General features: G+C 42.7%; 1 protein-coding gene across 4 annotated transcripts; it reads left to right on the forward strand.

The window, feature by feature from the left end:
- Positions 1-1,179: 1,179 nt before the first annotated feature.
- On the forward strand, positions 1,180-12,476 carry LOC143319808 (A-type potassium channel modulatory protein KCNIP2-like). Of its 4 annotated transcripts, none has more exons than XM_076729029.1 (9): positions 1,180-1,653; positions 8,976-9,074; positions 9,282-9,406; positions 9,562-9,631; positions 10,139-10,209; positions 10,542-10,649; positions 10,771-10,875; positions 11,507-11,569; positions 11,678-12,476. In XM_076729029.1, the coding sequence occupies exons 1-9, from the start codon at positions 1,581-1,583 to the stop codon at positions 11,723-11,725; spliced, it is 762 nt and encodes a 253-aa protein (XP_076585144.1). In that variant the 5' UTR covers positions 1,180-1,580; the 3' UTR covers positions 11,726-12,476. The 4 variants fall into 4 exon arrangements, with proteins under 4 accessions (XP_076585144.1, XP_076585147.1, XP_076585143.1 ...); XM_076729032.1 differs by having other exon boundaries at positions 1,449-1,653; positions 8,976-9,080; positions 9,246-9,406; XM_076729028.1 differs by having other exon boundaries at positions 1,449-1,653; positions 8,976-9,078; positions 9,286-9,406.
- Positions 12,477-12,559: the final 83 nt, after the last annotated feature.

Raw genomic sequence — 12,559 nt, forward strand, 5'->3', positions numbered from 1 at the left:
GAAATAGACGGTTCTGGTGGGAAAGAAAGCCGTGGAAATCTTGAAGTTTATCCCATAAATCAGCCTGCGTCCTCCTCTGTCTCAAGCCAGCTTATGGTGCGTATTTATGGATTTAATATTCAAATGATTTTTTTTTTATAATCACGACCTTGGTGCTTCCATTTTCTGAAATATGAGTGAGTCATCTGTTAACTCTCCTCAACCAGCTCAAGGACGAGGAGCTGACAGGGTATTGATCCGCAGGTATTACTTTTCCGCACCAAGCCAAAGCTGCTCGAGTCCCGAGCCAAGGTGAGACCATCCATCAGTGAAGCATAGATCAGCAGATATACACTCCCTCCATCCCTCTGTCTGTCTCTCGGTCTGTCTGTCTGTCTGTCTGTCTGTCTGTCTGTCTGTCTGTAGTGCTTCTTGTCTTGCTTCATCACTCCTCTTCCTCTCAGCTGTAATGGTTTGCAGTGGTGGAGGAAGTATTCAGATCATTTGCATAAGTAAAAATACTAATACCATGAGTGCAAAGTCCTGCATTTAAAATGTTGACAAAGCCAAAGTATGTTAAGTATAATCAGGGAAATGTACTTAAAGCATTAAAAGTAAAAGTACTCAATACAGAAAAATGGTCCCTGTGACTGTTTTGCTATGTATCATTACATTATTATTACTCATGCTTTAATGTAAAAGCAGGCTTTTACTGTTTGAGTTGGCTCATTTTGAACTTCTGCAACTGGTTTCACATTTCAAGTACTTTATTGTCATATGCACAACCATTACAGTGAAGCAGTCACTTCGTTCTCTGGCTCCTTCAGACAGCATGCATGAAAAGAAAAACATATAAAGTAAAAATGAAACTCACAGACACAAGACATAACATCCAACCAGCAGAAAGGAAATTAGATTATTCAAACAAGCAGCAAATGTTCACATTTGTGAAGCTGGAACCATGAAACGTTTTACATGAAAAATGGCAGTTACCCATTCATTTCTTTCAATCGACTTATTGATCGACTCTGTATGTTATTTGTAGAGGAACTGTTCACCAAAACTGTCAGACAGATGTGCAATATTTGCCTCTGAGATGTCGTGAAGTCGAAGTACTATGTGAAGAAGTACTTGAGTAAATGTACTTAGTTACATTCCAGCACTGATGCTTTCTCTCGCTCCCTCTGTTCACTCCTGGACACATGCAGATGCTCCGGCTGACAGTCGGACTCTGTCATTTTTGAGTGTTTGGACAATCATCCAAGTCATCAGATTCCTCCAAAGCAGCCCACAGAAGCCTCTCATAGTGACTGTGAGGCGCAAAGTGTGGATGTGAGAGCGCACGGATGCTGAGCGGGAGGAGGAGAGAGTTCAGTTTGGATCGGAGCGCGCAGGGACACAGGCGGGAGAGCTTTTGCACGGACTTTGGCGCTTTTTGCCTCTCATCCTCGACCAGTGTGCAGCGCAAACAGGCTGATGCTTGCAGGAAAGTGACATGCAAACAGGCATGAAGTCGCAGAAGTCGTAGACAAGCTGCGGCTCCGACGCGCACACAGATCGGGCAGGTTCAGCGCGGTGGTCTGGTAAGAACTGAAACAAACATGAAATCCCGGAGTCAGGAGCAGAGTTTGTCTGACTCCAGAGAGCTGGACAGATCTTACGACCCGCTCACAGGTATCACTTTCTGTCATCTTTTTCTGGGAACCTTGGCTTGATTTACTGCTGTTTGCTGACCTGGCTTCGATTTCCAGTCACTGTGCGCTCATGAAAGTTTGCTTTGGTTGGTTTGCTCCGACAAAAAATACACTAATATCTAATACCTCACAATCCTGTTTCATCACCTGACAGTAGCTGCTGCAAACCAGCCGGTGTTCAAAGTCAGTGTGTGTGTGGAGATGGACACAGCTGCAGCAGCCTCAGTTCGATCTCTGAGTGAACTGGAGATTTGATTTTACAGACGATTTAATTGGTATTTCACCTCAAGATGAACTTTAGAGCGTTGCTTTAGTCTGCTAGCTGTTGCAAATAAGAATCTGTGCAAATATTCCTAAAAACAGCCTGGTTGTATCATCCATAGGTCACCAGCTGCTCCAGCATCATGCAGGTCAGGTCAACAGGAACATGAACACACAGGAAGCTTTGTGAGATGATGTGTCTGAGTGAGGAGAGGAGTGTTGGTATAAAGATCCACATGGCTGTCAGATCTGAATGTTTGAGTCACATCTACAGTGAAATGACTGGAAGTGAAGCAATAGATCGGCCTGTAATGACCAGTTCCAGCTTCTAAAAAGTAATTTCTTCCTATTTTCATTGTAAATTCAGCATCTTTGTGTTTTGACCGGCTGGTCAGTCACAACAAGCAAATTTAAGATTTCACTTTGGGATTTGAGAGAACTGTGATGGACTAACAGATTGTAATAAACGGTACAATGTTGGGCGTATTATCTTAACATGTTAGTTTTTAATGAAATGCAGTGCAAAGACAACAAGGACGACTTCATATCAGCAGAAAAAGTCTCAAAGATGCACATGAATGGTGTCTTGTGGTGGCGTTAATGGATAAACTCACTGATATGGCCTCAGGCGGCGAGGAGAGAGCAGAACAGAAGAAATCTAAGAAAAGAGGAGCCTCATCTGTTTCTTCTCATGTAAAATTATACCTGTCAGTGTGTGTTGTGTGTGTTTGTGTGTGTGTAGCTTAATTAGATGACTGAGGCTCCTATCTTTGTCAGACTCTTCACTGTTTTATTTTCCTCATGAGTGCTTGCAAAGACAAACCTCTTTATAGCTCAGTCAACATCAGCGTTCGCCTGTCTGTCTCTAACAAGCGCACGCATCCACACACACACACACACTTAGTGCCTTGCAAAGTCGGTCTGACAATCTTGTGACAACTTCCTGAAATAGCCTTTTCCTTTAAACCTAACTAAATAAGTGAAGGCTATAAAAATAACTGCTTTCAGAGCTGCTCCGGTTTAAATGCCTTTGAAATGGACACATGGTGAAAAGATGAAGTTGTATTTAACTCATGGCTGTTGCTTGCACAGTAGCTAGCGTGATATCCATTCAGCAGCAGGTTAACCAAACAGTGAACAGGTGCATGAACACAGAGGCTTTAGGGGGAGTTCAGGAGACACAAACAAACCTTTTTACATAAGAATGAAGCTGCACAGGGACGTCGTGGTGCTCAACAGCCCGAGGCACAAACCGGCACAACTGCAGCCTTTACTGTTCACCTTAATATTTAATCTGCCAAATAAACACACTTATGTTGAATGCATTGATGAAGAAACCAACAACAGCTGCCTATGGGAGAAGTCTGTGACAAATGCAAGATTTATCAGCTGAAGCCATTCAGACTGAGCAGAAAGTGGTCTTCATGTGCAGCTGCTGTGCTGTAAAGCTGCTGAAAACCTCACGTTGTTTACTCCTGACTGCTCATACATTATAGATACTGCATGTTTTTCAAGTCATCACTTTCTACACCGGACTTCACATGTTACGGTGACCCTGACTGAGTGCTGCTGTGCTGCAGCTGAGCCATGACGGCATGTGGAGAGACAGCTTTGCTTTTTTCTTTTTAAAGGGATGGCTCGACACTTTGGGAAATCCACTTGCTTTCTTTCCCGCTGAAGCTGCAGGGAGACGTCAGTTAGCGTAGCTTAGCATAAAAACAGGAAACGGGGGGGGGGGGGATCTGCGAGCCTGGCTCCATCCAATGGCAACAACACCCACCGAGTACCGAATTAACACTTAACATCTCGTTTGGTTTGTCTGTACAAAAATCAAAGTGCAATAACCAAACGATGGTGTTACAGGTTGTTAGGTGACATAGACCTGCTACTTCTTTGATTGCACTTTGATTTTTGTACAGTGGACTTTGTTACCACTCCGCACAGCAAGGCTAGCTCCAGCCCCTGTTTCCAGTCTTTGTGCTAAGCTAAGCTAAGCAGCTGCTTGTTATAGCTTCACATGTACAGACAGACATGAGAGTGGTGTCAATCATCTCCAATAACTATTCCTGTAAGATTCATGTGTCTGTCCTAATTCAGTGTGGGGACAGTGTCTTGTGCAGCTGCAGCTTGTGCTTTTATGACTGAACAAACCTACTTTACTGTGTGCGTGTGTGTTTGCATGACAGCACAGATAAATTCTGAGTCATGACATTTTTGTGGAGCTCTCCAGGGGTTCTTCCCTAATGCTTCAAAAACAGTCAACACTGATAACATAACTATTCCATTTATATAACACGGTGACAGAGCTGATTTCAACATAAAACCCCGTCAGAGCCAAATAGATTTATGTTGTATGTGCCAAATGGAATTGGCTGCAGTCTGGACTGATGAAGAGTTTTGTATTAAGATCAGAGTTGTGTAACAAATAATCAAAGCTGATCCTATCCAAAGGATGAGGTGACGTCTCTGTGTGAGGACACACAAGGTGAAACCAATTCAAAGAAACCTGTGTAACAATCACCCAGGAGCCAGTGGAAGAGAACGAGTGTGTGAACTGAGATGTGTTTGTGCGTGTGTGTGCCTGGATTGTATGAGATGGACATCTATAATCTGAACTGTGTCCTACTGAGGATTACGGTAAGTACGGAGGCTGCTGCCCGGGCAGCATTAGCTTACAAACATTCATTTAGTGCTGCATGACCCTACTTAAACTGCCACGACCGCTCAAGAAACCACAAAATGCTGCTGGAGAATGAGGAAAAGATGTTTGGGTTTCATTTGCTTTTACTCTGATGCATAATAATCTCTGACAATGGACTGACAAGTTCTGAGTGCACATATATAAAGTAAAAACTCCTTCCCTGCTTAGGTCCTGTGTGTTCATGTTCCTGTTGACCTTATTCATTCACACATGCTTGTTTTTTTTAGCTCATTTTCCAAAAGGAAAACTTTTGGGAAGAAAAGTTTGTCCTTCCTAAAAGTTAGTTTTGTCCTCTGTGTTTTCTCTGTGGATTTGGACGTTTATGAGAGAAACGTGTCTGAAATGGATGGATTTATTAAAGTATAGCCTACAGTGGGTCATTTTTCTCAGAAAATGATGCCTCTCCGCTGTGAGTAATCTCCCATGTCAGTATTTTCAGATGCTTTTTTTCTGCCATAAACTTGCCTCCCTGATCCCTGATTGAAAGCCCATTGATTCGACCCTCCTCAGAAGTTTGCCTACAAATATTCTGATTGATTAGGTCTGCCCTCTGATTCATGCTACGCTCCTAAACCTGCTCAAGGGGTTCAGGATTTCATAAATAACTTACAAACCCTTTGGAAGTGTAACTTCTTGTAAAGATATACCAAAAGAATTAATTTATTTCTCTCAGACGCTCTGACTTTTCTCCATCCACAGTTTTGAGTTGTTTGCACCGCTGGAGTCTTTGCACATGTTAATAACAGCAGGGATGAACGTATTGATCTGCCTCAGCGGGCTGCATTTGTTGGAATTGATTCACGCGATCAAAGTCACCCAGAGGGTCTCCAGAAATGAGGAGAGGCTGCTGGATGATCTCAGCCCCTGCTGAAGTAACTGCTGAGTCTGCGTAATTCGCCTATCGAACATGTTGGTTTTGTGCTGTGAGACACTTTAAAGGTTACTAAGTTAGAGAGTTTACCCACTGATGTATGTTGCATTTGCTCTTATTGTAACATCACGGACAGCGTGAACACAATCCTTTACACAGGCCGCATTCAGTCCGTCTAATGTTTTTGATCTTATATAATTCATACAAGCAGCTGGAGCAGTGCCTCAGCTGAGGAAGACGTTTATAAGCCGTTGTCTCTCTAAGAACAACCTCCAGCCCTGTGTTTGTCGGATTACTGCGCGCACGAGTCACATCACACTGCTGCCCCGAGAAAGTACTTCAGTAACTTATAAAATATATCCTGCACTCTGTCACGTCTAAAAATATCGGCGAGAGAAGAAATAACGCAGCAGGGAAGTGGTTTTGTTGTGTCTGTCTGCAAAATGATTCTCCGGTTTAGAGGAAAAGCATTTTACAGTTTTATTTTTCTGCATCAAAGCTGAGATGTTTGTGTCATCATCACTGCCTGTGTGTGTGTGTGTGTGTGTGTGTGTGTGTGTGTGTGTGTGTGTGTGTGTCTCTAAAGCCTTGTTTGTTTTTCCAGAGCTGTGCAGCTGCTGTATGTGATAGTTTAATTGACATATTGTACACAAAGGCAGAAACTGCTCAGTTCTCACAGAGTGAAATCATAGCCATAATTCATGCTCTCGTACAGAAGCTGTCTGCACGCCGTCCACAAACTTGACTTTCATTTTTTTTGTGACGTAACATGAGGGAAGTGCTTCTGATACGCTGAGTCCCTGTGCTGAAGCTGATCAGAACGAGTCTTTTGTTTTTCCGGACATTTCTCAGGTGTGAATGTGTCTGCTGCTGCTGCTGCTGCTGTGTGTGTGTGTGTGTGTGTGTGTGTGTGTGTGTGACTGCAGTGCAATCCTTGTTTACTTTACTGATGACCATTTTACAAACATTTAACTGTTTCTTAGGGTGTGAAAATAAGTCTGGTTTGAAATGTGCTGAACACTGTGTCTCCGTAACTACTTCCTGTCTGTGTATTGTTCTGTTGTGTGAGTCTGAGGTCTTTAACTGTTGTTTTCTGACTTTAGTTCAACACTGCCCTCTAGTGGCAGGAACATTACATGATCATCTGGAGATGAACCTTATAATGGACCAAATAATACGGTCTTTCACCTAATTTTACATTAGTGTATCACCACCAGGCACCAGGATGCATTTAGGAATAATTTAAAATGCATTTGATTGATATTGTTGTTGTTGAGGCGTCCTCTCCTTTAGCTGAATGATTTATGTGAGCTCATGTCAGCATAGTGTCTGTTGTCCAGCTCCTCACATCGACCGCATCTCTTTATTCCTGGGTTGTTTCGGGTCAATATAAAGTCTCTGTGTTTGGCTTTGGATGAGAGAGACTACAAAACAAGATGCTCACAGCAGCTGAAAAGCAAGTGAGACCCTCAAACAGAGCACAAAGAGAATTCGGGAGCAGGCTAAGCCTCAGATCAGATGTGGGAAATGATGGATGAAGGGGAAGTTTGTGTTTTACTGTAGCAGGTGTGTCAACCCTCTGGTGCTCCTACAGGAGGAGGGAGGAGGAGGAGGAGGAGGAGGTGAGCTGGGACGGGAAAGGGAAATGCAAATGTTTTGTTCAGTAATCAGTTGATGACGGTTGCTGCAGCTACGTATCAGCTGACATTTACAGAGAAAGACTGTGGTTTCCAAAAGGCTAACAAACAAAATAAGAAGACAACAAAGGAGTGTTGGAGCTCAAAGACACCGAGGAGCTAATTGACAGACAGAGAATGACTGAACCTCCTCTTTAAAAGGACAAAGACATCTGCAGACCAAGAAGCTCATCAGATGCACTGAGAAGATGATTGAAAAGTGATTCCAGAGCTCAGCAGAAGAGCCAGAGCTGACCCTGAAACAGTCAGCATGGAGCAGAGAAAGAGGCAGCAGGGGCTGCTGAAGATGGCCAGACACTTTTACAGCTGGCTGACTGGCACGCTGTCAACAGGTACTGTTAGAGGATGCAGAAAAAGTTTTTCCACCTGATTCTGTTTGATGCAGATACTGAGAGAAGATATAGATATTGTTCATTTAGCTGATAAAAATGTCTCTATGACCGAAATTATTATTCAAAGAGAGAAGAGTGAGAAGCAGTGTGTAATGTGTGATATTTAGTGGGTGGAGGTTTGATGAATAATTGAGTGTGAACATGCTAATTAGGTAATCATTGATAATGGAGGAGTCCTGATGTCCTCCTTGATGACATGTTCATTTCAGTGGTATTCAGTCAGTATCAGCCATATTCTGTTTGATGGTTGGTTGGAGGTACAGATCCTGGTCCGGTCTCTATATTGTTACAGCAAGAAATGTGTGTGGATCTTTCTCAGCTCTCCCGTCTCATCTTATAACACTTAAAACCTCACTGAACTGCTGCTCAGTCAGTCTTTAGAAGCTCATGCTGTGAAGCCAAACTTTGGTCAGACTCACAGAACTTTAGTTCGAGGAGAAAGTTTCCAAAGGTGCCCACAATGTCAGGGTACTTTTTGAAGAAATGTGTCTGAAGTGATGCTCAGTTTATCTTATTTTCATTTGATGGAGTAGTGCAGCCATAAAAAAACATGGAGATGTGTTTAAACATTGTCTAGCCTCAGTGACGAGCTGGAAAGAGAGAATAAAGAATATATATGATGCTGTGAGTCAGTGTGACTTTGGTTATTTTAACATTGGTCAAGGTGCCTAAGGAGGAAATGTTATGGGGGTGCTGGTTATTAATCATTTCAAAACATGCTAGCATGCTCACATTAGCATTTAGCTCAAAGCACCACTGAGCCTAAGTTCAGCCTTGCAGAGCAGCCAGCCAACTCTGTTTAAAAGTCCTGTATCATCATTAATACTGACCAAGATTTTAAACTAAATTTCAGAAATGGCCTCTTTTCTAGTTTAACTGACACACCCACTTTCAAATCACTCACTTCCACCTCATTTGAATCAGACAAGCTGATGTTGTTGAGCAAATAGGTTGAGTTTAAGTATTTTAATTTAACATCAGACTAGATTCGGTTTGTTTTTTTTTAGTGGACAGATCTATCTCTTAAAAGATCTTCTGGTTAACTAAAGGATAAAAACATGACTTCCTTCCATAGTGTATCTGAGAGCAAAGAACTTGAAAGCTGACTGATATGTGACATTTCCAGCCCACTCTGAATGACCTCCGCGTCTCCGAGCTCAGCCCTCACTCGCTGAACGCTCTCCAAACAGCTTTGATCTGATGGGTCGCACTGGTTCAAAGCCAGGTCAGCAAACTAATTTGCGCGCCTTAAGTTGCATGAAAAAGTCATTCAAAGTATTTGAGTGTTGTCCTTCCCGTGCTTTATCCGTTTAACATGCTGTTTCCCGATGTGGGCTACTCTATCTGCCTCTAATCTCTGCTGTGATTGGTTGTTTCCAGGTAATCCACCATCCAAACCCAATAAAAAGACCATAAAGCAGCGGTTCCTCAAACTGATCCCCTGCTATCGCTCTGGCTCAAGCTCTTCATCTGAACAAAGCAAGTGTGTCAGGACACACGAGTTCATCATCACTCAGACTCCTCTTCATGCTGTGTAGTCACTGAGAAAATGACCTTTTTAACTCTCACTTTCCTCTTCTTTCTTGTCACCACTGTCTCCTGTTTCTCTGGACAAGGCATCTCGTGCAGACTGTGTGTGTCTCAGGGGAGTGACTCTTTCATTTCTCTCTCCGTCCCTCCGTGCAGGAAGCCTGACGGATGAGGCTAAGCTGTCGACGGTGTGTTACAGACCGGAGGGGCTCGACCAGCTCGTCCAGCAGACCAACTTCAGCAAGAAAGAGCTGCAGGTCCTCTACCGGGGATTCAAAAACGTCAGTCATAGATGCAGAACGTCAGTCATAGATGCACATGAACATGGAGTGTTTATACACATAATGCATTTTGAGATCATTTAAAAGCATCAGAAAGTGTGTGTGTGTGTGTGTTTTATGCATTGACATACATCCGTGTTGTTTCATTGCTGCAGGAGTGTCCCACTGGTGTGGTCAATGAAGAGACTTTTAAAAGCATCTACTCCCAGTTCTTCCCTCAGGGAGGTCTGTCAGATCCTCTTCCTTCAACTCGTGTTTTTAATGGTGATAAAACATTCATGTTACCAAAAAATAAATAGTCCAAATAGCAGCTGTTCTCCAACCAGTCGGAGCCTATGTAAGGCAAGATCCTGCATCTCATGTCTTCAGCGAGTTCAGACCCAAAGACAGGTGATCGTTTGCAGGTCTTTATTCCAGTCAAACTCTGCACCGGCTGATATTCATGGTTCAGTTCAATCTAAGATGTGCTCATCAGACAAACCATCGGCATTAGTCTTTGCTTTGGATGAAAATTTATGGGGTCAAACCAGGGACAGTCAGAAGCCTTCTTTTAACCCATGAAACTCTGCAGGACGTGTGACTTCATGCATCTGTCACACTCTGATTTGCTGCTTTTACCTAATTCTTGTGTGTGTGTGTGTGTGTGTGTGTGTGTGTGTGTGTGTGTGTGTTCTGTTTAAGTGCTTGTCACTCAGAGACATTGAGGGTCACTTTCTTTTCTCTTTCTTCCAGATTCAAGCATGTATGCTCATTTCCTGTTTGACGCTTTTGACACCAACAACAACGGGTCGGTCAGCTTCGAGGTGACTGCTCCATCCCTTCGCTCTCAGCTGTCCAGCCAGATGTTTTTTTCTCCTTCCTTCTACTTTTACTCTGCCGATTTATCGTAAAGCACTTTCATTCGTTGTTACAATCTTTCTCACTACTCTAGACTCCTGTATGTCTATTTATGTATGCTCATTTATTCTAACACATACACACACTTAAGATACATTTTTCATATGGATTTTCTTCCACACAAGGTTGAATTTTAACCACATGCTTCTCCATTCCTCACTTTCATTTTCCCCTTTGACTCACACCTGATATTACTAACACCTTCCTCATCAAATCACATCTCTCTGTCTTGCTGTAGGACTTTGTTGTAAGTCTGTCCATCATCCTGAGAGGCTCCATCACTGATAAACTCAACTGGGCTTTTAATCTGTACGATCTCAACAAAGACGGCTGCATCACCAGAGAGGTGCTCCGCCCGTTCTCTCCTTCTCTCTGCGCTCGTATGAAAGCTGTGTCTTGTGTTGTGTTGGCAGCTCTGGGTGACTTTGATTTGTCCTTATGTCTTGTCCTCCCCTCTGTCTGTGCAGGAGATGACAGATATCATGCACTCCATCTATGACATGATGGGGAAGTACACCTACCCCAACATGCAGGATAGTGCTCCCAAGGACCATGTCGACAACTTCTTCCAGGTAATAACTCACAAATCATCCAAACACAAAGCGAGCCAATAAATCAGTTTGAAACAACACATGCATGTCTTTTTCCTTTTACGGAGTTTCACTTGAACGTTACTTTAAAGATTGTTTTAACTTTAAATTGTGCTTTGACACAGTTTGTATTTACTGTAAGTGTTCAGCTGTGTTTCATGTGTCACCAGAGCTGCTCAGCAGTCCCTCATACATTACTGGTACACTGTGTTTTGTCAGGGAAGTGCTGATCGTTTAACTACAGGACAGGACAGGCAGGTTCAGGTCTGCACACGCTCTACATAGAAAATGAGAACCTAAAACACTCTGCAGGTTTATTCTTCTTCTTAAAGGCACCCTGTAACGCTTCTGACTGGTCCCTTATTTGTTTGCACCTGCATGTTCATGAGTGCATGGCAACACAATGAACTCAAGTCGTTGATGTTAATGTGCCAAGAAGTGTCTGACAAAAGGCAACAAACAAGGCTGCTAGCTGACAAACATGAGTGGAAATAATTCAGGTTAACAAAAGTTTGCATTTGGTGAGAAAACTGAATATAAACATGAGAAGAGTCCACAGTGTGTCTTTAAGTTGGACTTTGAAACATCTGCACCTGCCTGTTGCCTCTTCCAGAAAATGGACAGGAACAACGACGGAGTGGTCACCATGGAGGAGTTCTTGGAGACGTGCCAAAAGGTCTTCATCCTCAAATGTTCTGAACCGTTTCACATACACATTTAATGACAAAACCTCTGTTTCCACCTGCAGCTTTCTCAGTACTTTGTCTCCTTGTTCCTCCTCCAGGATGAAAACATCATGCAGTCCATGCACATGTTTGACAATGTGATCTAAGGCTTCGGTGGACGCAGGCATGAGACTCTCCCTCCTGTCTGGAGTTCATCTACAGTCTTCAGCCTCCAGCCAGAGTGGATGGTGTTTCTGGGCCTGAGCAGAGAGGTGCAGGGTCCAAAAGGCAACCTGAGGAAATTTACCCCAAAACCTGTGAACCCTTGTGAAATGTTTTTATTATTATTATTTAAAGTGTATAGAAAGGCTTTAAAAGGTGAATTTTGGTGTTTGAAGATCTTGTATTATGATCAAATGATGTGTGCAAACAGATTAGAACAAAATTATTGAATACTGTAGAGAAGCAGCTCAATAACAACAAGCATTGATGAGCAAATGTCTCTGAAAACAATAGATACTGCCATGGCCTCCTCAGTCATATAAAGGATTATTATTATTATAATTATTATTATATTTTCTATATTGCATGAATGAATGTGCGGACACGTGGAATTAATTGAATAATGTTCAAAATGTTGTCGAGCATCACACACTTTCTGTACTCAGTTCTACTCCAGTGAGGGACGGCTGTAAGAAAGGGATGAAGGTTGAAATCAAGCAATAATCTTTCCAAAGTATGTTATCAAATCTTCTCTGTCTCCACTCACCTGTAATGTCATGCTGTGTACTGTGTCTGCATGATGTGTCTGTTTTGACTGGACATTGAAAGTGTTAATATATTTTATATCTGGACATGGTATCGACGACGATGATGATGATGATGATGAAACTGAATAAAACCACACAGTTGCTATGCAAAATTGCATAATTGTAATCTGTTGACTAGCTGGAACGACACTGACTTCTCCTCCTTGCAGGTTTTCAGATGACTGTGTGGGA

The sequence above is a fragment of the Chaetodon auriga genome, chromosome 4, assembly GCF_051107435.1.
Source record: "Chaetodon auriga isolate fChaAug3 chromosome 4, fChaAug3.hap1, whole genome shotgun sequence".
Lineage (NCBI taxonomy): Eukaryota > Metazoa > Chordata > Actinopteri > Chaetodontiformes > Chaetodontidae > Chaetodon > Chaetodon auriga.

What these genes read in the sequence shown, in the direction of transcription:
- LOC143319808 (XM_076729032.1), top strand. Translation starts at nt 1,581, where the DNA reads ATGAAATCCCGGAGTCAGGAGCAGAGTTTGTCTGACTCCAGAGAGCTG. An exon ending in TTCATCTGAACAAAGCAAGT is followed by an intron (nt 9,081 to 9,245) that starts GTGTCAGGACAC and finishes GTCTCAGGGGAG; the next exon opens with TGACTCTTTCATTTCTCTCT. An exon ending in ACGGGTCGGTCAGCTTCGAG is followed by an intron (nt 10,210 to 10,541) that starts GTGACTGCTCCA and finishes GTCTTGCTGTAG; the next exon opens with GACTTTGTTGTAAGTCTGTC.